The 26,097-nt window shown below is 45.0% G+C and overlaps 1 protein-coding gene across 8 annotated transcripts in view; it reads right to left on the bottom strand.

Annotated features, from left to right (window-relative positions):
* myo9b (myosin IXb) overlaps window positions 1–26,097 on the bottom strand; it is a 74,606-nt gene that overhangs the window by 20,094 nt on the left and 28,415 nt on the right. For 7 of the 8 annotated variants that reach the window (XM_024009398.3, XM_024009405.3, XM_024009403.3 and 4 more), the window contains exons 6-25: window positions 13,505–13,605; window positions 12,725–12,848; window positions 12,506–12,595; window positions 11,988–12,104; window positions 11,206–11,340; window positions 10,892–11,013; window positions 10,510–10,651; window positions 10,041–10,230; window positions 9,743–9,821; window positions 8,406–8,492; window positions 8,162–8,201; window positions 7,856–7,978; window positions 7,566–7,646; window positions 6,726–6,959; window positions 6,437–6,586; window positions 6,048–6,205; window positions 5,655–5,945; window positions 3,723–3,905; window positions 3,252–3,339; window positions 750–956 (exon numbers count right to left, since the gene is read on the bottom strand). In XM_024009398.3, the coding sequence (XP_023865166.1) occupies window positions 750–956; window positions 3,252–3,339; window positions 3,723–3,905; window positions 5,655–5,945; window positions 6,048–6,205; window positions 6,437–6,586; window positions 6,726–6,959; window positions 7,566–7,646; window positions 7,856–7,978; window positions 8,162–8,201; window positions 8,406–8,492; window positions 9,743–9,821; window positions 10,041–10,230; window positions 10,510–10,651; window positions 10,892–11,013; window positions 11,206–11,340; window positions 11,988–12,104; window positions 12,506–12,595; window positions 12,725–12,848; window positions 13,505–13,605 (2,742 nt within the window). The remainder of the gene's footprint in view (window positions 1–749; window positions 957–3,251; window positions 3,340–3,722; window positions 3,906–5,654; window positions 5,946–6,047; window positions 6,206–6,436; window positions 6,587–6,725; window positions 6,960–7,565; window positions 7,647–7,855; window positions 7,979–8,161; window positions 8,202–8,405; window positions 8,493–9,742; window positions 9,822–10,040; window positions 10,231–10,509; window positions 10,652–10,891; window positions 11,014–11,205; window positions 11,341–11,987; window positions 12,105–12,505; window positions 12,596–12,724; window positions 12,849–13,504; window positions 13,606–26,097) is intronic. The other variant, XM_024009406.3, reaches the window with a different exon arrangement.

The raw sequence follows: 26,097 nt of genomic DNA, 5'->3' as shown, positions 1-26,097 counted from the left end.
GAGTTCAGTCTCTCCCCCTTCCTGCTCCCCGAAGAGTGCTCTCTTACAGTAATCTCCCACCATGGACGTCAAAGGAATGGAATGAGATAAAGGAATACGGTGGAAACTCCCTCTTAACCCATGTTTACACCTTCCGCAGCATCATGAGCCTAACCTCCGCCTGACCTATGACCTTTTTTGCTGTAGCCAATTGAGGGCAGCAATGACCATCCCAGACTAAAATATTAGTTATCATTGTGTATCTTGATTGCCACAAACCTGTGTGCTATATGAGAGGCTATAGTTTGTAGAACAAAACAATTATTCTCTCTCTCTACCAAGAGGGAATACACACAAGGACAACTGGGGAACTAATCCCATTACCGGTACTACTCCCATAACATTGAACTTGTATCACTGGGATGTGAACTGTACATGGTTTTGATGGTGTTGCCTCAACATTGTGACAAAAAAGGTCAGAAACAAGCTGCAGCAGCCAGAGCCATCCAGCCACTGTGTTTAGGTGGATGGTTCATGGTTGTGACTAGCTCTGTTTTCTGGGTCTTTCCCTGGCCTTAAGAAGAGAAGCCAGTATATAGAACCCGCAGAACACTGTAGAACATTGCAGACCCATCCAGCCGGGCACTGTGAGACGAGCGGAGATGAGACCCTGTCTTAACATACACAAAGCCTGCAGTGCATGCACAGCAAGAGTCAGTCAGCGTGCAGTGCCAGGGCCCGTAGTTTTCCATTGTCAGGCCGGTTGGTACCTGGACCTCAGGTTTGCGTGGACAGATGTTGACCTCTGATTGGTTGGACTGGCCCATGCCACTGACCCCCGGTGAGGGGCTCATGGGGGGGAGGGGGAAGCTCCAAAACTCGCTCTCCTGGGACCCCTTAAGGTTAAACATCAGCCCGCTGCGGGCGTAGGCTAACCTCCGCTTGTGATTGGGCCGCTTGCAGGAGCGCACCCTGACCTATGGTGGCCAGGAGAGGTCAAGAGGCACGGGTGAGTTGAGGGACTGAGAGACCCCTCACTGTCCAAGGGTTGTGTTCAGTAGGAACAAAATGGGAAAAATACATTTTGAAACAGGTGGTAGCATGTAGAATTTTCTTAAGAGTTAGAAAGTGGCTATCAGAAGATTTACAATGTAAGTTTACTTTTAATCCAACTATTTCAAGACATGGCATATGAGGGTGCAGTGGGTTGGACCATTCTTTTGTCATCAGTAATAAAAAATTTAAAAACATTCCCTAATTGGGAATATTCTTTTTTTTAAATGTTTTACTTCATATGTTGGTGGTGCTGGAGATGATGAATATGAAGTAGAATCTTTTTTAAATTTCACTTTAAAACCTGGAAATCACATGATCATTAAGACAGTGGATGAATCAAAGGCATTATTATTTAAGTATTGAAAAAATGTGGGCTACAGATAAAACAGAACAATTGGCATAAAGTATAACAAGCCCTAGAAATATCCAAATGATAAGTTAGATATTTTTTAAATTGAGAACAAACAAGATGAGTTTGGATACTGCGGGAACATGTAGGTTTGGGCAAGTATGATAAACTCATTTTTCAACCACTCCACAAATTTCTTAATTTTAGTTAACAAACTATAGTTTTGGCAAGTTGGTTAGGACATCTACTTTGTGCATGACACAAGTAATTTTTCCAACAATTGTTTACAAACAGATTATTTCACTTAATCACAATTCCAGTGGGTTAGAAGTTTACACGAGTCCTATATCGACATAACCTGAAACGCCACTCAGCAAGGAAGATGCCACTGCTCCAAAACCGCCATAAAAAAGCCAGACTACAGTCTGTACATGGGGACAAAGATAGTACTTTTTGGAGAAATATCCTCTGGTCTGATGAAACAAAAATAGAACAGTTTGGCCATAATGACCATCGTTATGTTTGGAGGTAAAAGGGGGAGGCTTGCAAGCCGAAGAACACCATCCCAACCGTGAAGCACGGGGGTGGCAGCATCACGTTGTGGGGGTGCTTTGCTGCAGGAGGGACTGGTGCACTTCACAAAGTAGATGGGGCAGGAAATGTATGTGGATATATTGAAGCAACATCTCAAGACATCAGTCAGGAAGTTAAAGCTTGGTCGCAAATGGGTCTTCCAAATGGACAATGACCCCAAGCATACTTCCAAAGTTGTGGCAAAATGGCTTAAGGACAACAAAGTCAAGGTATTGGAGTGGCACAAAGCTCTGACCTCAATCCTATAGAAAATGTGTCGGCAGAACTGAAAAAGCGTGTGCGAGCAAGGAGGCCTACAAACCTGACTCAGTTACACCAGCTCTGTCAGGATGAATGGACCAAAATTCACCCATCTTATTGTGGGAAGCTTGTGGAAGGCTACCCGAAACGTTTGACCCAAGTTAAACAATTTAAAGGAAATGCTACCAAATACTTATTGGGTGGTGCAGTGGTCTAGGGCACTGCATCGCAGTGCTAGCTTCGCCACCAGAGTCTCTGGGTTCACGCCCAGGCTGGGCTGGGTTCGCGCCCAGGCTCTGTCGCAGCCGGCCGCAACCGGGAGATCCGTGGGGCGACGCACAATTGGCATAGCGTTGTCCGGGTTAGGGAGGGTTTGGCCGGTAGGGAGGGTTTGGCCGGTAGGGATATCCTTGTCTCAGTATGTAAAAAATGTAATAAAATGTATGCACTCTACTGTAAGTCGCTCTGGATAAGAGCGTCTGCTCTTGGCCGGTAGGGATATCCTTGTCTCAGTATGTAAAAAAAAAATGTAATAAAATGTATGCACTCTACTGTAAGTCGCTCTGGATAAGAGCGTCTGCTAAATGACTAAAATGTAAATGTAAAATGTTATTGAATGTATGTAAACTTCTGACCCACTGGGAATGTGATGAAATAAATAATTCTCTCTACTATAATTCTGACATTTCACATTCTTAAAATAAAGCGGTGATCCTAACTGACCTAAGACAGTGAATTTTTACCAGGATTAAAATGTCAGGAATTTTGAAAAACTGAGTTTAAATGTATTTGGCTAAGGTGTATGTCAACTTACGACATCAACTGTACCTGTGTGTGTGATAAGTAATGAGGCAATAGAATAACATTAATGACAGTCACATACAGTATGAGACCAGAGTACCTCAGTGGCAGAGGGAGAGCTGTGATACGTAATGGTGTAGTAGTGTAATAGTAATAACTACATTACGAGAAAAGAATACCTCAGTAGTACATATCTAACGTGTATGAAGGAACAATAGTAGAGTAGTAGTACCTCAGTAATGGAGGAAGAGCTGTCCGAGCCTGACCCTGAGGAGCTTAGCTTGGACACGTTGTCCAGCGAGATAGACTTCCCTCGGTTCCTGAGTTAAGAGATAGAAATATGTCAACTGTAAACTCTGTTAGAATTCAAGACATTGCTAGAAGATATTGATGAAAGAAAGATACATCAGAGAATGGGGAAAGAAACAACTTGATATATATCTACCTAGTGATCCAAGATCATATTGAGGGGACATTGAAGGGTCTTGGTTGAGAGAAACACTAAGACATGACCTAACCAGTGATGTAGCGGTAAGAAAATAGGTGGGTAAACAATGTCCGCGGTGAGTAAAGTAACACTCCCTATACTTTCAATGCCTTTTCCCGCAATAGGTGAGTCAACACCGGTGCATAAATGGCGTTTACTCTCCACTTCACCACTGGACATAACATTATGATAACATCACATAATAATATGTCATACAGCAGCAACCCCGCCATGCGTTTATCCCTGGGCCGCTGGATCTCAGGGCTGGAGTCCTCCGGATGTCTTCCCTCCCTCCTGCTCTTCCACCTCTTTGCATGCTCCTTGATATCCTCCAAGTGGGAGTAGCGCTCCAGGGTGCCTGTGTAAGGGGACAGGCTGGTGAGCGCCCCCTCTCCATCCCTGTTAAAAAAACATAATATGGATTGGATTTACAGTACCAGTCAAAAGTTGACACCCCTACTCAATCAAGGGTTTTTCTTTATTTTTGCTATTTTCTACATTGTATATTTTAGATTCTTCAAAGTAGGCACCCTTTGCCTTGACAGCTTTGCACACTCTTGGCATTCTCTCAACCAGCTTCATGAGGTAGGTCACCTGGAATGCATTTCAATTAACAGGTGTGCCTTGTTAAGTTAATTTGTGGAATTCATTTCCTTCTTAATGGGTTTGAGCCAATCAATTGTGTTGTGACAAGGTAGGGATGGTGTACAGAAGACAGCCCTATTTGGTAAAAGACCAAGTCCATATTATGGCAAGAACAGCTCAAATATGCAAAGAGAAACGACAGTCCATCATTACTTTAAGACATGAAGGTCAGTCAATCTGGAACATTTCAAGAACTTTGAACGTTTCTTCAAGTGCAGTCGCAAAAACCATCAAGCTCTATGATGAAACTGGCTCTCATGAGGACCGCCACAGGAAAGGAAGACAAAGAATAACCTCTGCTGCAGAGGATAAGTTCATTAGAGTTACCAGCCTCAGATTGCAGCCATATAAATGCTTCACAGAGTTCAAGTAACAGACACATCTCAACATCAACTCTTCAGAGGAGACTGCGTGAATCAGGCCTTCATGGTCGAATTGCTGCAAAGAAACCACTACCAAAGGACACCAATACAAAGAAGAGACTTGCTTGGGCCAAGAAAAAAAGAGCAATGGACATTAGACCGGTGGAAATCTGTCCTTTGGTCTGATGAGTCCAAATTTGGACTCATCAGATGATCTCAGCATGTGTGGTTCCCACCGTGAAGCATGGAGGTGTGATGGTGTGGGAGTGCCTAGCTGGTGACACTGTCTGATTTATTTAGAATTCAAGGCACACTTAACCAGCATGGTTACCACAGCATTCTGCAGCGATGCGCCATCCCATCTGGTTTGCACTTAGTGGGACTATCATTTGTTTTTCAACAGGACAATGACCCAAAACACCTCCAGGCTGTGTAAGAGCTATTTGACCAAGAAGGAGAGTGATGGAGTGCTGCATTAGATGGCCTCCACAATCACCCAACCTTAACCCAATTGAGATGGTTTGGGATGAGTTGGACCGCAGAGTGAAGGAAAAGCATCCAACAAGTGCTCAGCATATGTGGGAACTCCTTCAAGACTGTTGGAAAAGCATTCCAGGTGAAGCTGGTTGAGAGAATGCCAAGAGTGTGCAAAGCTGTCATCAAGGCAAAAAGGTGGCTACTTTGAAGAAGCTCAAATATAAAATCTATTTTGATTTGTTTAAAAAAATGGTTACTACATGATTCCATATGTGTTATTTCACAGTTTTGACGTCTTCACTATTATTCTACAAAGTAGAAAATAGTAAAATAAAGAAAAACCCTTGAATGAGTAGGTGTCCAAACGTTTGAATGGTATGGTGCTTTTCCACCTAACAAAACACTTTACATTGAATAATAAGACATTTACATAATATTTTTCAGCAGGTGCTAAAAACACTTAACTTGCATTGAGGTGGGTGGGAGACTGGGCACTCACTTCATCCACTACCAATATGTAGAGAGCAACCACCTGGGGGATGCCACTGCCATGGCAGCCATTCTGCACCATAAAGGTCACCACACATCAGCTATCACAGTGGATAGGTCAGAGGTGAAGGATGGGGTGAGCGGGAGAGAGGTGAGGGATGGGAGAGAATCGTACCTGCCAGCCTTGAGGTCTAGGGGAAGGGAGAGAGGTCTGCTGAGAGGTGGAAAGCCTCTACCCTCTCTCTTCTTCAATTCTGTGTTCCTCTGGGTAGCCTGCTGTCTGTTAACCTCTGGGCCTGGGTGGAGGCTCCTATTGGGGCTTGGTTCCAAACTGTGCTGCCTCCTCAGCTCCTTCCTCTCCAGGCTTCTCTGGTGCTGGGTATGGTGCTTGGGCTGCAGCTTGGGCGGGGGCTGGGGCTTGGAAGGTAGCTGGGGAGGTGTGGGCTTCTCTACCTCAGCCATTGAGCTAGAAGTAGGGTCAGATTTGTGCTGGTCAGAAAAACTCAGGGCCCTGAAGTTCAAAGTTCTATTGTACATTTTTAGGATATAAAAAGATGAGTCTTAGTACCTGTTTGGACCTCGTTTGTTCCTGAGCAGTGTCTGCATCTTCTTGATGCTGTTCCTCTTTCTCAGGTAGTCGGTCCTCTTCCGAGAGCCTCGCCACGCTGCCTGGATCACTGTGGCCGCACGGCATCTGGTGTCCGCCCGGAACGCACGCCAACATCGCTATAGGAGAAGATGAGATCAACTTTGTTATCTCCGAGGGGAAATTGGGCTAGGACACAGTAGCCGCACCGCTGTAAAAATACATTAATCTTACCCTATCACACAGGGGCTTTCTATACAGCGCTCCCTGAAAATTATTTTACAAGGGCTGGGATCGGTCTTGTACACGTTGTTGTGATTTTAATCAATAGTTACCAGTGTGATCATGGTTTCTGCCATATAGGTACAAACCTGTATTCTGATGGCGGCATCTTTCTTGTAGAGGAAGTGGCTCCTGCTGAGACAGGCCCTGAACCAGCGCTGCAGGATGATGATGTGACGCATCACTTCCTTGTTCAGGGTGTCCTGGAGATGCTGCTTCTCCCTCTCCTTCAGGAACACCTGGGAGAAAAAGGACATTTAGATGGGACTACATGTTTAATATAAAGTCAAATTATGATTTTAGTTGTTTAAGCAAGAATTACTAATCACTTTTCAGCTTTTCTATGGAGGCTATAATGGCTATGATGTAAAGTGTTACCTTGGTTTTCCCAATCTGGTACGTGCTCTGTCCTAGGCCCATCTTCTGCAGCAGGTTAGCTATGTCCTCTGGTGCTGTGGTGGCTTCTTTAGGCAGCAACACTTTGAACTGCTCTAGGAACTCCGCGAAGGTGAACTTGGCATTGTAGCCAGACTTCTGGATGCGTACCGTCTCCAACATGCCTGTGCACCTCAGCTGCTGTTGCACCAGAGCATTGTCAAACAGCATCTCCTTCTACAAGGAACACAAAGAGTTGCATCCCAATGCATTAAACAGAGAAATTCTGTCATCAGTAGTGACTTAAGCGTCCGCTAAATCAGGGGTTTTCAAACCGTTCCTCGGGGACCCCAGACATTCCATGTTTTTGAAATATTCCCAGAGCCAGCTAACCTGATTCAACTTGTCAAGTAATCATCAAGCCATTGACTAGGTGAATCAGGTGTGCTAGTTTAGGGATACAAAATTGTGATATGTCTGGGGGTCCTGGAGGAAATTTGAAAACCCCTGTGCTAAAATTGCCATTATGCAAATAAATATAAGGGTTGGGTTCAATTCAGGAAGTACACAAATTCAAATTCTCTTCAATGCTTTTCAAATAGAAAAATTCTGAATTGGAATTTGGTTTACTTTCTTAATTTAAATGGAATTGACCCCAACCCTGGTAACTACTGTATCGTCCTAGGTATTCCCTTACGGAAAAACCACATGAATTTCACATGACCACATGTGAAGTGCTCAACAAAAAAAAAGAAATCACATGTGAAATATCACGTAAAATGATGTGACCTTTTCTTTAAGGGACAGACATAGACAATCTTTATACAGTACATGTAATCCTACCTTCTCAGCATTGGAACGGATACAGCGGATGAAGAAAGGCTCTGCTTTCCCCACAGTCTCCAGCAGCTTATTGAGAGACGCCTGCAGAATAACATTACAATATATCACACCAGTTAGCTGAGGGAATGCTGTTTACAGCCTCCATTAGTGATCTTTAATGGAGTTTTAATGACATACACACAATGCTAAGACAAGCTCATTGTTCTGGTCAGCTCTCAGTGGGAGGAGGCTGGTGTGTGTGCCTGCATGTGTGTGTGCATGCGGCCTGCGTGTGTGTTGGGCAAGCAGACCTGGAACTGAGCGCTGATGCTGGGTGTTTTCTTCCTCTGATGTGGGTGGAGCAGAGAGCGGGAGGCGCGGTCATGGAGCGTCAGGCCGACGATGTGCTTCAGGGACCGAGTGTTCATCAGATTCTGTAGGACGTACTACATCAATCAATCAATCATCACCACACATTGTTACACAACTACAATGACACAGTATTGTAATATGCTTATACATAGGGCCAGGAGACTGTCCAGTCTATGTGAACTGTAAAGACAGTACAGAAGTAACATAAACCAATAAAAAGACCCAAGAAACTACTAATACATTACCGTAGGAATGAGCTGCTTGTGCTTGCTGGCCTTGCTCTTCCTATGGGGAGAAAAGACAGAGAGATGGTGGTGACCTGGATTTTACAGGCAAGATGGATGACAATTGTTATGTATTCATGGCTTGACAATGATAGAGTTGGCTACAGCAGGCTAGTTTTCAGCATAGTTTCTTGTTGATAATGTGCAGTATGTAACATCCCCATCAATAACCTGGCTCCTGCTTTTTTCCCTCCAGTCCACTTACTTCTTTTTCTCGTAGTTGGCAAAGATGTCCTCGATCACCTCCAGAGGATTGTCATCGGACCGATCGAACGAGAAGTCCAGTTGGGAGCTGTGGGTGGAGAAACATGTTAGTTGAATCAGATGACGCAATCTCTATTGCACTCCACACCTGGACAAAAGGAACACCTACGTGAGATTGCTGTTCACATTCAACACCATAGTGTCCTCCAAACTCATCACTAAGCTGCTAAGAACCCTGGGACTGAACACATCCCTCTGAAAACGGATCCCGACGGGCCACCCCAGGTGGTGAGGGTAGGCAACAACACATCCGTCACGCTGACCCTCAACACGGGGGCTCCCTCAGGGGTGCGTGCTCAGTCCCCTCCTGTAATTCCTGTACACCCACGACTGCGGCCACGCACGACTCCAACACCATCATTAAGATTGCCGACGACACGAGTGGTAGGATTGATCACTGACAACGATGAGACAGCCTATAGGAAGTAGGTCAGAGACCTGGCAGTGTGGTGCCAGCATAACATCCTCTCTCTCAACGTGGGAAGGACCAAGGAGCTCGTCGTGGACTACAAGAAACATCGACGGGGCTGTAGAGGAGCAGTTCGAGAGCTTCAAGTTCCTCGGTGACCACATCAATCAGAACCTATCATGGTCCAAACACACCAGCACAGTCGTGAAGGAGCCTGAGAAGATTTGGCATGAGCCGTCAGATCCTCAAAAGATTCCACAGCTGCACCATTGAAAGCATCTTGACTGGCTGCATCACCGCTTTCTATGGCAAGTGCTCATCATACGACCGCAAGACGCTACAGAGGGTAGCATGTACAACCCAGTACATCACTGGGGCCAAACTTCCTGCCATCCAGTACCTCTATATCAGGCAGTGTCAGAGGAAGGCCCCAAAAATTGTCAAAGACTCCAGCCACCGAAGTCATAGACTGTTCTCTCTGCTACCACACGGCAAGCGGTACCGGAATGCCAAGTCTGGGACCAAAAGGCTCCTGAACAGCTTCTACCCCCAAGCCATAAGACTGTCAAACCGGTAATCAAATGGCTACCCGGACTGTTTACATTGACCCCCTTAATTATTTATTTCTACACTGACACTCCCACACACTGTAAAGTCCACACCTGTTGTATTTGGCACATCTGACCAACAAACTTTGATTTGATGCGTTTGGCTGGAACAAAAACCTGCCCCTACATCAGCCCTCTGTGGATACGATAGCACACCCCTGGACTAAGGCCTTCTGCCTCTTCTCTTTAGATGAAGGTGAAACATGCTCAACTATAACGTTGCAACTGTAACGAGTGGCAGCATAGTCTCTCTCCTCTTGCCTGGACAGTCTCTGCAGAGCCGAGCTCGGTCTCCTCTTCAGTTCCCCTATGGACCGACGGGAGGTGCGTTCCACCAGACCTGTAGAGTAAACAGGCCTTGCCATGTTAGTCATCTTATCATCATCGTTGCCACCAAAGTGTAGCAAGTCATATCTCAAGAGACTCACAACTAAAAACTCTTGACCAGTTATATGCTCATAAAAAGAGCACAGTTTTCTCCTGCCCGGCCAGTTCATGTAAACGTGAAATACCCTGATTGGACAGGTCTAGGAGAGAGGGTATCTAAAGTGAAGTCTACCTGGGACTGCCCGGCGGCTTCCGGCCTCGTTGAAGGCCGCTATGATGCGTATGGTGGCCCGGAGGATGCCCCATCGGAACACTGCCACCGGGTCTGACCCAATCAGCTGACGCATGAATGCCCGCTCGCTGCTACGTAGCAATGCCACGATGTCCGGACGCATGTGATCCGTGTTCTTCTTCCGGAAATCCTGATCGTGATAAGGAGAGGAGGGGAAGAGGAGAGGTAGAGAGAGGGAATGAGAGGAGATGACGAGGGAGAGGGGTTGAGAAGGGAGAGAGAGACACAGGGAGGTAGAGAGGAAGAGGGATGGAGGAAGGAGGAGAGGAAGGAGATGTAGAGGGAGAGGGACACAATGAGAGGAGGAAGACAGGACAAAGAAAGGGTTGGAAGCAGGACAGTTAGCTGTGTGATGTCCTTTCGACTGACAGTGTAGACTAATAGGTTGCTCCCCTTGCCCTTTCTCTACCTTGATCTGGTATTTGACCTTCCCAGCGAAGTGTTGGATGACGAAGGCTGGTAACATCACTGTGGTGGGGACGAAGTATGGGTTGTCTTGATGCTGCTGCTTGAACTTGTTCAGCAGAGTGTCATCCGTGGCCTGAGGGAGACTAAGGACACAAAGACTGGGTTAGACAAAAGCAATAGAGGAAGCCAACCAGTAAGCTTCTTTTCACCTGTCCACTTCCTCTAAATCAGTGGTGATAAAGGTACAAGACAAGACGTAACTACAGACTACTGAGATACAGCCCTTGCAGACAGGGCCAGGAGATTTTCCTGACCACGTGACCTGACTAGAAACACTCTGGGCCCTAGTTTTAGGTTCAAACTCTTGGCCCTCCCAGACTTACTTGCTCTCCTCATCCAGTAGGTGGAAAAGCCCAGTGGGTTTCTGGCTGATCAGATGGATACAGCCCAGGTTGTCCGTGTAGTCTATGGTACTCCAGCTGATCCCCTCTGCCTGGTACTCCTTCTGGAATAGATGGATGGACGGATGGATGCGTGAATAGATGGGTGGATGAATGAATAAATGACGATTGACTCCCAATTAGAGCTGATTTAACTTCACATGAAGGGACCCTTTTTAATGGGGTGAAGGGTTTATAGTGCATTCAGTTGTGCGACTGACGACTTATCCCCCTTTCCTTTCCCTTATAGAGCTCACCTGCTCCAGCTTGAAGATGTGCTGGTTGAAGTAATACTGTAGTTTCTCGTTGGCGTAGTTGATGCAGAACTGTTCAAAGCTATTCGTCTGGAAATCCTCAAAACCAAATATATCCAGGATACCTATGGACAAACACTAAAAATAATCTTAATATAAATACATTTTTCCCTGCTTACTTAACGGGCCCTTCCCAACAATGCAGAGAAAGAAAATTGAGAAAATTGAAAAGTTAAATGTGTAATAATAAAAGTCAAACTAATACTTTCTAAAGCTGCGTTGAAAGGTTGTCAAACAAATGCAGGGGCAGCACTTTTTACTGGAAGTGAAAGTTACAGATCGTGGCTTTAAAGCTGCAGTGAAAGGGTTAGGTTAGGGTTGTCTCTGGGTTTAGGGTTAGTCAGTGAAAGGTTGTCAAACAAATGCAGGGGAGCACTTTTTACTGGAAGTGAAAGTTACAGATGTGGCTTTAAAGCTGCAGTGAAAGGTTAGGTTAGGGTTGTCTCTGGGTTAGGGTTAGTACAGTGAAAGGTTGTCAAACAAATGCAGGGCAGCACTTTTTACTGGAAGTGAAGTTACAGATCGTGGCTTTAAAGCTGCAGTGAAAGGGTTAGGTTAGGGTTGTCTGGGTTAGGGTTAGTACAGTGAAAGGTTGTCAAACAAATGCAGGGGCAGCACTTTTTACTGGAAGTGAAAGTTACAGACTGTGGCTTTAAAGCTGCAGTGAAAGGGTTAGGTTAGGGTTGTCTCTGGGTTAGGGTTAGTACAGTGAATGGTTGTCTTACAGAGACGGCCTCCTCCATGTCTCGTCTGTTGAGCAGAGCGTGGTTGATGTGCAGGACAATCCAGTCAAACAGAGAGCTGTACAGAGACTTGGCCATGGAGTCCCGCGCTGTCACAGCCTAGGAAGGACAATAACAAGACAATGATTGTCACAGCCTGGGTAGGACAATAACAAGACGACAATATTTACAGCCTGGGTAGGACAACAACAAGACAACAGTAGTCACAGCCTGGGTAGGACAACAACAAGACAACAGTAGTCACAGCCTGGGTAGGACAACGACAAGACACCAATCGTTATGGCCTATAGGATAACAGCAAGAAACACCCCAAAAAAAGGCTGCAAAGCTAACAAGAGCCATATAAGTCCACAATACCAGGGCACCAATTTTTTTCTGACGACACGTGACATGACAAGGAAAATATCCAGGTCCTGGCTATAACTACATTCTGGAGTTTTCCCTCATGTCATGTGAGGAAGAAAAAGTCAAATAAATGTAACTGGTGTTAGAACCCCTACTTCTTTGAGAGTGTAGTGTAACACTAATTTGTCATTGGCTGTTGTTTGTTTCCTCTTGGTCAAAGCCTCCACCAGCAACTCCTGTTTGACCTATGAGAACAGAGCAGATTGTCAGTTAACGCTGTGTACAGGTGTTCCTCTAAGCAGGTGAGACTAAAGATAATGATTGATTGAATGATTACACAATAAATATATTGACTGACTGATTGATTCCTCTACCTTGAGCAGGTCAGACAGGGTTGAGAGGACATCTGCTGGCCCCGCTTCCAGCCCCTGGCCGTCTTCCGATTGGTTGTACGTCACGTTGCCCAGATACAGGATGGCAGAGAGCATGGAAAATATCCTACACAGAAACACACGATTATTATACAATACACCAGGATTACTGATCATATCCTGCACAAGAAAACATAGGGTCGCAATACACCTGGATAACAGTTTCACACACCATGAGCGCCTCTCACTGGCTAGTAGTATGAGTTATGGCATCATCCTTATTTCAAGGGTACAATACATATATACACGCATAATCGTTTACAAGCTACCATAAATTTACATTGAGAAACAGCCACAGTAGGCCACCAGGTGAGCAACTAAGTTCTACTGTTCCACCTGACACACCCTAAGGCCATGATCAGATGTCTGCTGCTGAAATGTTCCCTGCATTTTTCTCCTGCTAGGACTGACAAGCTCTAACCTGCTGCGGAAATGGGAGAGAGCGGTGGAGTTCTTGGAGAGTTGCACTGTTACATACGGACTGTTTTAGTTCCATCAGGTGTGACTGTGGCAGAAACTCTTCATGAAAAAGATAATATCAGGGATCATGACAGATGAAAAGAGTATGGTACAGGGGACGTAAAGAGGAGAGGATAAGGTTTCTGAGATATCTCTATAAACTATAGTTTGTCTCCCTCTGTCTACTTCACTCTTTCTCTCTTCGTCGCACACACTCTGTCTCGCTCGCCTGAAGAGGTTAACCCTAGAAATATCCATACGTACTGTTTCTTAGTGGAGGGCAGGAATCCCACCATCTCCATGGCCTGATGAAGCCTCTCGAACTCATGTCTGAGATTCTCAGCGTCTTCTAAATGAAAGTACTCCTGAGCAGAGTGACAGAGAGTATTTTAATTGAAACAATAAAAAAAAATCTCAATACACTTAGACAGAAAAAAAGAGAAAATAGAGAGACAATTGACAGAAAATAAAGAGAAAATATGAAGACATGCTTTTAGCATCTGTATTGCTGGAGTACAGGCTTATGGACTTTAATGGGTTACAGAGTTAATGTTTGCAGTTAATTCATGGAGCTGTATCTAAAGATATTTTATTTTACAGTTATTTACATATGTAAGAGTACTTGTATTAAAATTCATGTGATGGAGATTGAGAGAACTATGTACATATTTCTGTTGTATTGGAATACGCTATTGACGCAAGTACCAGAATGCCTTGCGTCAGAGACTAGAGATTAACTCTGTTTGACACTAACATGCTGACCACACCGCTCGCATCGCGTGCGAGAGTGTTGCAAAAATAAATGTACACATACACGTTATTCAATCATTGCACCCACACTGCTCACACGCCTCAGCGAGGTCCTGCGTGGCCAGGCGCTAAAATAGAAATAGGTTCTATTTGTGACACTCAACGCGCTGCAAGTCCGGCCTCTCCCATCTCCTCATTGGTGTGTAGGAGTATATACCCACGTGGGTGATTGAAAGATGAACTGACATCCACACTCCAGTCGGTTGTAGTAATGCACTGTAAAGTTGGTTGCCAACCGCCATATTAAAGTCCAAAGATGTAAAAAAGAAGCCTGTGGAAGGAGGAGAGATGACGAGAAAGGAATTCGGTTTACCGTTTTATTTATGAATTAATTGTAGGAGTAGAGGACCTTGTGCATTTCATTTAAAATAACAACCCAATGTTAATATCACAGGACAAATTAGCTAACAACAGCAAGCTAGCTAGCTACATTGCCATGAATGTTTAATGCTTTTCGATATGTCCCCAAATGAATATCATTGGTTCAGAGTTTGTTTTGATATTTCAACCTGCGTGTCCTGATCGTGTCTGGTGTGGGGGTACAAAATCAACATGTGAACGCGTGCATTCGGTTTGGTCAGCATGTAATGTTCGTCCCAAATGTCACCGTATTCCCTACATAGTGCATTACTTTTGATCAGGGCCAATGGCACTCTATTCCATACATAGTTTGCACTACTTTTGACCAGAGTCCTATGGGCCCTGTTCAAAGGTTGTGCACTACATAGGGAATGGGGTGCCATTTGGGACACATTTTTAATAATAAATAGAGCAATACGGTAGAGCTCTCCAAACCAGGCTTTCTATGAAAAGTTATAAAATATTGACTTCCATACATGCTCCACATCTTTTTTTATCTTAACTTCTCTAGGATAGGGGGCAGCATTCGGAATTTTGGATGAAATGCATGCCCGAATTAAACTGCCTGCTTCTCGGGCCCAGAAGATATGATATGCATATAACTGGTAGATTTGGATAGAAAACACTTTAAAGTTTCCAAAACTGTTAAAATAGTGTCTGAGTATAACAGAACTGATTTGACAGGTGATAAACTGAGAAAAATCCTTTCAGGAAGTAGTTAATGTTTTGGTTTTGTCGTTTTCTATTCAATGCCATTACAGTATCCATTGACTTAGGACTCAAATTGAAGTTTCTATGCCTTCCACTAGATGTCAACAGTCTTTAGAAATTGTTTCAGGCTTATATTCTGAAAAATGAAGAAGTAAGAGCAGTCTGAATGAGTGGACCCTAAAGTGTCACAGAGCTTTTTCATGAGCGCGACCGAGAGAGTGCGTCTCTTGTTTACCTTTTAAATTGACGACGTTATTGTCCGGTTGAAATAGTATCGATTATTTAGGCTAAAAACAACCTGAGGTTTGAATATAAACATCGTTTGACATGTTTCTATGAACTTTACGGATACAATTTGGATTTTTTGTCTTCCTGTTTTGACTGCGTTTGAGCCTGTGGATTACTGAAGAAAACGCGCGAACAAAACTGAGGTTTTTGTGTATAAAGAGACTTATCGAACAAAAGGAAAATTTATTGAGTAATGAATGTCTGCTGAGTGCAACCATATGAAGATCATCAAAGGTAAGGGATTCATTTTATCTCTATTTCATTGTGTAACTGTTCTACCTGGCTGGTTACTGTTTGTAATGATTTGTCTAGTGGGCTATGTTTTCAAATATCGTAAGGTATGCATTCGCCGTAAGGCATTTTTTAAAAATCTGACACCGTGGTTGGATTCACAAGAAGTTAATCTTTAAACTTATTTTTTATTTTATTTTTTTATTTAACCTTTATTTAACCAGGTAGGCTAGTTGAAAACAAGTTCTCATTTGCAACTGCGACCTGGCCAAGATAAGCATAGCAGTGTGAACAGACAACAAGCAGTTACACATGGAGTAAACAATAAACAAGTCAATAACATGGTAGAAAAAGAGAATCTATATACAATGTGTGCAAAAGGCATGAGGTAGGCAATAAATCGAATATTACAATTTAGCAGATTAACACTGGAGTGATAAATCATCAGATGATCATGTGCAAGAAGAGATACTGGTGTGCAAAAGAGCAGAAAAGTAAAATAATAAAAGCAGTATGGGGGTGAGGTAGGTAAATTGGGTGGGTAGTTTACAGATGGACTATGTACAGCTGCAGCGATCGGTTAGCTGCTCGGATAGCAGTTTTTTAAAGTTGTTGAGGGAGATAAAAGTCTCCAACTTAGAGATTTTTGCAATTCGTTCCAGTCGCAGGCAGCAGAGAACTGGAAGGAAAGGCGTCCAAATGAGGTTTTAGCTTTAGGGATGATCAGTGAGATACACCTGCTGGAGCGCGTGCTGCGGGTGGGTGTAGCCTCGTGACCAGTGAACTGAGATAAGGCGGCACTTTACCTAGCATAGCTTGTAGATGACCTGGAGCCAGTGGGTCTGACGACGAACATGTAGCGAGGGCCAGCCGACTAGGGCATACAGGTCGCAGTGGTGGGTCGTATAAGGTGCTTTAGTAACAAAACGAATGGCACTGTGATAAACTGCATCCAGTTTGCTGAGTAGAGTGTTAGAAGCTATTTTGTAGATGACATCGCGAAGTCGAGGATCGGTAGGATATCAGTTTTACTAGGGTAAGTTTGGCGGCGTGAGTGAAGGAGGCTTTGTTGCGGAATAGAAAGCCGATTCTTGATTTGATTTGGATTGGAGATGTTTGATATGAGTCTGGAAGGAGAGTTTGCAGTCTAGCCAGACACCTAGGTACTTATAGATGTCCACATATTCTAGGTCGGAACCGTCCAGGGTGGTGATGCTAGTCGGGCTGCGGGTGCAGGCAGCGAACGGTTGAAAAGCATGCATTTGGTTTTACTAGCGTTTAAGAGCAGTTGGAGGCCACGGAAGGATGTTGTATGGCATTGAAGCTCGTTTGGAGGTTAGATAGCACAGTGTCTAAGGAAGGGCCGGAAGTATATAGAATGGTGTCGTCTGCGTAGAGGTGGATCAGGGAATCGCCCGCAGCAAGAGCAACATCATTGATGTATACAGAGAAAAGAGTCGGCCCGAGAATTGAACCCTGTGGTACCCCATAGAGACTGCCAGAGGACCGGACAACATGCCCTCCGATTTGACACACTGAACTCTGTCTGCAAAGTAGTTGTGGAACCAGGCAAGGCAGTCATTAGAAAAACCGAGGCTACTGAGTCTCGCGATAAGAATATGGTGATTGACAGAGTCGAAAGCCTTGGCCAGGTCGATGAAGACGGCTGCACAGTAATGTCTTTTATCGATGGCGGTTATGATATCGTTTAGTACCTTGAGCTGGCTGAGGTGCACCCGTGACGGCTCGGAAACCGGATTGCACAGCGGAGAAGGTACGGTGGGATTCGAGATGGTCAGTGATCTGTTTGTTGACTTGGCTTTCGAAGACCTTAGATAGGCAGGGCAGGATGGATATAGGTCTGTAACAGTTTGGGTCCAGGGTGTCTCCCCCTTTGAAGGGGGGATGACCGCGGCAGCTTTCCAATCCTTGGGGATCTCAGATGATACGAAGGAGAGGTTGAACAGGCTGGTAATAGGGGGTGCGACAATGGCGGCGGACAGTTTCAGATAGGGTCCAGATTGTCAAGCCCAGCTGATTTGTATGGGTCCAGGTTTTCCAGCTCTTTCAGAACATCTGCTATCTGATTTGGGTAAAGGAGAAGCTGGGGAGGCTTTGGCGAGTAGCAGCGGGGGGGCGGGGCTGTTGGCCAAGGTTGGAGTCGCCAGGAGGAAGGCATGGCCAGCCATTGAGAATGCTTGTTGAAGTCTTCGATTATCACGGATTTATCGGTGGTGACCGTGTTACCTAGCCTCAGTGCAGTGGACAGCTGGGAGGAGGTGCTCTTGTTCTCCATGGACTTTACAGTATCCCAGAACTTTTTGGAGTTAGAGCTACAGGATGCAAATTTCTGCTTGAAAAAGCTGGCCTTTGCTTTCCTGACTGACTGCGTGTATTGGTTCTGACTTCCCTGAACAGTTGCATATCGCGGGGGCTCTTCGATGCTATTGCAGTTCGCCACAGGATGTTTTTGTGCTGGTCGAGGGCAGTCAGGTCTGGAGTGAACCAAGGGCTATATCTGTTCTTGGTTCTGCATTTTTTGAACGGAGCATGCTTGTCATATGGTGAGGAAGTAACATTTAAAGAATGACCAGGCATCCTCAACTGACGGGATGAGGTCAATATCCTTCCAGGGTACCCGGGCCAGGTCGATTAGAAAGGCCTGCTCGCAGAAGTGTTTTAGGGAGCGTTTGACAGTGATGAGGGGTGGTCGTTTGACCGCGGACCCGTGGCGGATACAGGCAATGAGGCAGTGATCGCTGAGATCTTGATTGAAGACAGCAGAGGTGTTTTGGAGGGCAGGTTGGTCAGGATAATGTCTATTAGGGTGCCCATGTTTACGGATTTAGGGTTGTACCTGGTGGGTTCCTTGATGATTTGTGTGAGATTGAGGGCATCAAGCTTGGATTGTAGGACTGCCGGGGTGTTAAGCATATCCCAGTTTAGGTCACCTAACGAACAAACTCTGAAGCTAGATGGGGAGCGATCAATTCACAGATGGTGTCCAGGGCACAGCTGGGAGCTGAGGGGGTCGGTAGCAGGCGGCAACAGTGAGAGACTTATTTCTGGAGAGATTAATTTTTAAAATTAGAAGTTCGAACTGTTTGGGCATAGACCTGGAAAGTATGACAGAACTTTGCAGGCTATCTCTGCAGTAGATTGCAACTCCTCCCCCTTTGGCAGTTCTATCTTGACGGAAAGTGTTATAGTTGGGTATGGAAATCTCAGAATTTTGGTGGCCTTCCTAAGCCAGGATTCGGAAACGGCAAGGACATCAGGATTGGCAGAGTGTGCTAAAGCGGTGAGTAAGGCAAACTTAGGAGGAGGCTTCTGATGTTGACATGCATGAGGCCAAGGCTTTTTCGATCACAGAGTCAACAAATGAGGGTGACTGGGGACATGCAGGGCCTGGGTTTACCTCCACATCACCCGAGGAACAGAGGAGTAGTAGATGAGGGTGCGGCTAAAGGCTATCAAAACTGGTCGCCTAGAGCGTTGGGGCAAAGAATAAAAGGAGCAGATTTATGGGCGTGGTAGAATAGATTCTGGGCATAATGTGCAGACAGGGGTATGGAGGGGCGCGGGTACAGCGGAGGCAAGCCCAGGCACTGGGTGATGATAAGAGAGGTTGTATCTCTGGACATGCTGGTCTCAATGGGTGAGGTCACCGCATGTGTGGGGGTGGACAAAGGGGGTATCAGAGGTACGGAGAGTGGAACTACAGGGTCCATTGCAAACCAAAACAATGATAATGAAAACTAGCCTGAACAACAGTATGCAAGGCATATTGATATTTGAGAGAGACATACAATAAGGCATAAAGTGATTGCAGGTCTTGATTGGGAGAGCTAGCTAAAACAACAGGTAAGATAACAGCAGCAAAACAGGGTGCTAGTCTAAACACAGCAAACAGGTAAAAATGGCGACGACTAGGCAGAGAGGGTCGGATTAACTACACACAGATCCTGAGTTAAAGCACAGAGCCGACAGATAAAACACAATAAACAGAATGGAGTACCGTGAATTAATGGACAGTCAAGCATGCATCAGCTATGTAGCCAAGTGATCATAGTGTCCAGGGGCAGCCGTAGATGGAGCAGGGAGGCTCCACTAAGCTAGCACGCGGCGTTTAAAGTTAGTAAGCCCGGGGGGTGGTCTGCTCAGACGGAGGGGGTCTGCTCAGACGTGGTCGTGTCGACAGAGAATCCAGAGAATCCAAGCCGAATGGCGAAAGAGAGGTTGTGAATTGTAGAATTGTGTTTGCTAACTGGTGCTAGCTTCGTGGCAGTGGCGCTAACTGCGCTAGCTGCAAGCTAGCTGTGAGGATCAAAGTAGTGGCTCAGGGATTACGGCAGGAATCCGGCGTTGTTGTCGAGAGACAGTCCGATGCTGGTAAATTGGTGAGTAATATCCAGGCTAATAACAGGGCTGGTGTCTGTGCAGAAGGTAAAAGCTACTAGCAGCGGCAAAAAAAAATCACCAGTTGTGATGGATTGGGGGCTCTGTGTCGGCAAAAAAAAGGTCCAGTCCAATTGGCAAAAGAGGTATTGTAGCCCAAGAGTTGCGGGTAGACCTCTTCGGCTAGCCGGCAAGATGGGCTAGCTCGAGGCTAGCTCAAGGCTAACTGGTGCTTGCTTCGGGACAGAGGTGTTAGCCAGTAGTAGCCACTCGGTTGCAGCTAGCTAGCTGTGATAATACGGTGTAATTGTCCAGAGCTTGCGTCAGGAATCCGGTGATGTGGTAGAGAAAAAGCAGTCCTATATGCTCTGGGTTGATATCGCGCTTGCAGACTGGCAGGTATTGGCCCGGTATTGAAGCTGGCTGTGTCCGAGTTAAGGGCGAGACCGCAGCAGTGGCTAACTGACTACTAGCTAGTAGCTAGTTATCTGGCTAGCTTCTGATTGGGTTACGGTTCTAAAGTATAAAAAAATAGCAGTCCGTACCACATTGGGTGAGGCGGAATGTAGGAATGTATATTCAGTTCCTAGATGGAAAGTGAAATTAAAATATAATAGAAATGTATACGAAAAATACGAATACTATTTACACGGGACAGACAGGACAAAGACACATCCGACTGCTACGCCATCTTGGATAACCTGGATAATGGATAATGGATAATGTAAAATATGTTTTATTTTCTGAATTTCTATAATGAGTATTTCTGTATTTGAATTTGGCGCCCAGCAGTTTCACTGGCTGTTGAAGAGGTGGGACGCTAACGTCTCACGTACCCAAGAGAGGATAAGTATGTGAATGGAATTTATATGTTTAAATGAATGATTAGAATATTCCACCCTGAAACTATATAATTGTATGTAATTGATTAGAATCATCAATGAAATACATTAGAATCATCAAATTATTATTAATGATGTCTGTCGTCTTAGTCAGTAAAATTATAATAAATGAAGTGTGTAGTTTTAGTCAGAATTAGGGTAAAACAATATATCTGTACAATATGTCTCTATAGTATCTTAAACACAGATTCGGTGCCGACCTTGTCTAGGGCCCAGAGATTTGAGGGAGGACAGGGAATGCTTCTCATGGTCCCTAATCTTTGCCGGCTGGGTATTGATACAGTATGTGCGTAGGATACCTACTGTTTGTGTGGAAGTATGTGCGCCGCTATAAAATGGATGTCTTTGTATTGTGGACTTCAGAACGTTCTCGTGAATAAACATTTTGACTATCATAGCTGGGCCTCCGTCTGTTTCATTCAACCAGTATCTTATAAATTCTGGGTTGCAGACCGAGTAGTTTAATTGAATAGGGTTATGAACATTGAGAACATAATTCTCGTGACAAAGTAATAAACATAGATTTCTGCATATTTCACACAGATATACTGCACTGTATCAATATTGCTCAGATGGATTTATAGCACAATGTATATCATATACACGAATCTGAGAATAAAGACCACTAGGGGAACGACGTTCTCACTGGAACACCCTGCACTCTCAGTTGATTACAGCCACAGGATGTGTGTAATAAGATTTCATATTTTCCCTGTATTTTACACTAAATGTTCCCTCCTGAGAATAAATCACTTTTCTCCCGGGTATCCCGGTATTTCCTGCCAAAACCGGAAGTGATAGCTTTGATCGGCATGAAAATTCAGGCCTGACGCTACCGGAGCTAGATGAACCCTACATTAAAAATACATTTTATGAGACCAAGCCCAAATGATTGTGCCGTTATGCAATACATATAATGGGCTATAGGCTACCGCACGTTACGCACAACAGAAAAACTTAAAGGCCCATAGATGTATGCTCTCTTGGGTAAATAAATGAAACACGCTCCAGTAATCATTTTGAGTGTGTACTGTATTACTGTACTGTGATTCTGGTGCAGGACATGCGGCCTGCAAAGTTACAATTAAAGGCTAGTGAATTTGATTTAAAAAAATGTTGAAATCTAATAGGGCCTATGTCACATTTTTATAATTAGTAGGCTGACAGATATAGCCTACCTTTCATAATAAATCCCCTAATATTGTGCAACGTGTTTGAGAGCAAAGTCTTGCATCTTGCTCATTTCAATATCTGTGGTACCGCTACTGGCAACGTATATCCGCTGAGTCTACCTTTAACTTAAATAAGATTAGTTGTTCTTATCTTCATCATTGTAATGACATGCTTGAATAATATAGGACTAGAATAAGATGCAGACGGCTTTCTCTTCTCTTCACGAAGATTGAATGGCTATGGGTCTGACATGAATAAATAACTGCTATAGCCTATTGCTGTCGCGCATTCTCTTCTTTCAAACTCGTTGGGAGTTTGAAAGAATGTATTTAACATTCAGCAAACAAGAGCAAGCTTGCATCCCTGCTCAAACAATTTTCCAACAAGCTATTCTAGTTATTCGAGGCCATAGGAGCGCAGGTGCGTATTGTGCAAGAGAACATGATGACAGAGGCTATAAGTTAGAAGCTTATGCATATTAACCCATCATTCATTAGGTAAATAAACTGGGTGTACGAAACATTAGGAACCCTTGCTCTTTCCATGACATAGACTGACCAGGTGAATCAAGGTGAAAGCTATTGATGTCACTTGTTAAATCCACTACAATCAGTGTAGATGAAGGGGAGGAGACACGTTAGAAACCTCTAAGATCGTACCCTTTTTTTCAAATTTCGCCTAAAATGACATACCCAAATCTAACTGCCTGTAGCTCAGGACCTGAAGCATGGATATGCATATTCTTGATACCATTTGAAAGGAAACACGTTGAAGTTTGTGGAAATGTGAAATGAATGTAGGAGAATAACACATTAGATTTGGTAAAAGATAATACAAACAAAAAACATGCGTTTAAATATATATTTTTTTATCATCTTTGAAATGCAAGAGAAAAGCCATACTTTCAGGTAGGAGTCTAGGTGTAATTTAGATTTTGGCCACCAGATGGCAGCAGTGTGTGTGCAACGTTTCAGACTGATCCAGTGAAGAATTACATTACTGCACAATATTTTGTATCAAGTCTGCCAGGAGTTTGCCCAAATGTGCCGAATTGGTCAATTGATACATTTTGAAGTGCATAACTATAGAGAACATACAAAAATGCTATGGTTATAAAGAATTTAAGTTTACACACTCCCAGGAATGTCATATATGATGGATCATTAGCTTATACACTAACTTTCACACATCTCGATGGCCGGGCAGGGTGGGTGTGGAGCCAGAGACAGCAGTGGGATCAAACTGTAGACCCCAGTTCCTACATTTGAACAAACATTTATTTTAGAAAACAAAACTATGCTACATTTTATCACTGGGACCCTCAGGATGACAAATCAGAGCAAGATTACTGAATGTAAGTACATTATTTACCTTCAGAGGTGAATGTATTTATGTATATGAATTTGAAAAGAAGGTCGACGACATCCGATCCTCGTTTGCTAAGTCAAACGACACCGCTGGTTCTGCTCACACTGCCCTACCCTGTGCTTTGACCTCTTTCTCCCCTCTCTCTCCAGATGAAATCTCTCGGCGTCTTGTGACGGCCGGCCGCCCAACACCTGCCCGCTTGACCCTATCCCCTCCTCTCTTCTCCAGACCATTTCCGGAGACCTTCTCCTTACCTCACCTCGCTCATCAACTCATCCTTGACCGCTGGCTACGTCCCTTCCGTCTTCAAGAGAGCGAGCGTTGCACCCCTTCTGAAAAAACCTACACTCGATCCCTCCGATGTCAACAACTACAGACCAGTATCCCTTCTTTCTTTCTCTCCAAAACTCTTGAACGTGCCGTCCTTGGCCAGCTCTCCTGCTATCTCTCTCAGAATGACCTTCTTGATCCAAATCAGTCAGGTTTCAAGACTAGTCATTCAACTGAGACTGCTCTTCTCTGTGTCACGGAGCGCTCCGCACTGCTAAAGCTAACTCTCTCTCCTCTGCTCTCATCCTTCTAGACCTATCGGCTGCCTTTGATACTGTGAACCATCAGATCCTCCTCTCCACCCTCTCCGAGCTGGGCATCTCCGGCGCGGCCCACGCTTGGATTGCGTCCTACCTGACAGGTCGCTCCTAGCAGGTGGCGTGGCGAGAATCTGTCTCCGCACCACGTGCTCTCACCCTGGTGTCCCCAGGGCTCTGTTCTAGCCCTCTCCTATTCTCGCTATACACCAAGTCACTTGCTCTGTCATATCCTCACATGGTCTCTCCTATCATTGCTATGCAGACGACACACAATTAATCTTCTCCTTTCCCCCCCTGATAACCAGGTGGTGAATCGCATCTCTGCAGTCTGGCAGACATATCAGTGTGGATGACGGATCACCACCTCAAGCTGAACCTCGGCAAGACGGGCTGCTCTTCCTCCCGGGAAGGACTGCCCTTCCATGATCTCGCCATCACGGTTGACAACTCCATTGTGTCCTCCTCCCAGAGTGCTAAGAACCTTGGCGTGATCCTGGACAACACCCTGTCATTCTCAACAACATCAAGGCGGTGACCCGTTCCTGTAGGTTCATGCTCTACAACATTCGCAGAGTACGACCCTGCCTCACGCAGGAAGCGGCGCAGGTCCTAATCCAGGCACTTGTCATCTCCCGTCTGGATTACTGCAACTCCTGTTGGCTGGGCTCCCTGCCTGTGCCATTAAACCCCTACAACTCATCCAGAACGCCCGCAGCCCGTCTGGTGTTCAACTTTCCCAAGTTCTCTCACGTCACCCCGCTCCTCCGCTCTCTCCACTGGCTTCCAGTTGAAGCTCGCACGTTACAAGACCATGGTGCTTGCCTACGGAGCTGTGAGGGAACGGCACCTCCGTACCTTCAGGCTCTGATCAGGCCCTACACCCAAACAAGGGCACTGCGTTCATCCACCTCTGGCCTGCTCGCCTCCCACCTCTGAGGAAGTACAGTTCCCGCTCAGCCCAGTCAAAACTGTTCGCTGCTCTGGCACCCCAATGTGGAACAAACTCCCTCACGACGCCAGGTCAACGGAGTCAATCACCACCTTCCGGAGACACCTGAAACCCCACCTCTTTAAGGAATACCTAGGATAGGATAAAGTAATCCTTCTAACCCCCCCCCCCCCTTAAAAGAGTTAGATGCACTATTGTAAAGTGGTTGTTCCACTGGATATCATAAGGTGAATGCACCAATTTGTAAGTCGCTCTGGATAAGAGCGTCTGCTAAATGACTTAAATGTAAATGTAAATGTATCAAACCAGTTGCCGTGATAAAAGTTGTTGTTGTGCACTCTCAAACAATATCATGGTATTTTTTCACTGTTAATAGCTACTGTTAATAGGACACTGCAGAAAAATTAACAAGAATTTAAGTTTTCTGCCCATATAAGACATGTCTATGTCCCAGAAAGTTGGCTGTTGTATACGACGCCATTCTAGTCACATTGGCGCTCGTCAGCAACAACCGTCCCCGTTTAGGGACACTCATCCCGTAGAGGTTTTAAAGAATGATTTTTAAGCCTTGAGACATGGATTGTGTATGTGTGCCATTCAGAGAGTGAATGGGCAAGACAAATTATTTAAGTGCCTTTGAACAGGTTATGGTAGTAGGTGCCAGGCACATCAGTTTGTGTCGAGAACTGCATTGCTGTTGGGTTTTTCATGCTCAACAGTTTCCCATGTGTATCAAGAATGGTCCACCACCCAAAGGACATAAAGCCCACTTGACATCAACATGGGAAGCATTGGCGTCAACATGGGCCAGCATCCCCGTGGAACACTTTCGACACCTTGTAGAGTCCATGCCCCGACGAATTGAGGCTGTTTTGAGGGCAAATCAGGGGGTGCAACTCAATATTAGGAATGTGTGTGTTCTTAATGTTTTGTACACTCAGTGTACAAGGCTAATACTGCATTGAATGTTTTACCTGAAAGGGGTGGATGGGACATCCATCCATCTTGAACAGGATTATCTATTTTGGATGCAATTTGAATGGGATGGATGGAGAGAGGGTAAGACTGAGAAAGTGC

This window comes from Salvelinus sp. IW2-2015, linkage group LG19 (assembly GCF_002910315.2).
Source record: "Salvelinus sp. IW2-2015 linkage group LG19, ASM291031v2, whole genome shotgun sequence".
NCBI lineage: Eukaryota > Metazoa > Chordata > Actinopteri > Salmoniformes > Salmonidae > Salvelinus > Salvelinus sp. IW2-2015.
This window is presented reverse-complemented; position numbering and strand designations above follow the sequence as displayed.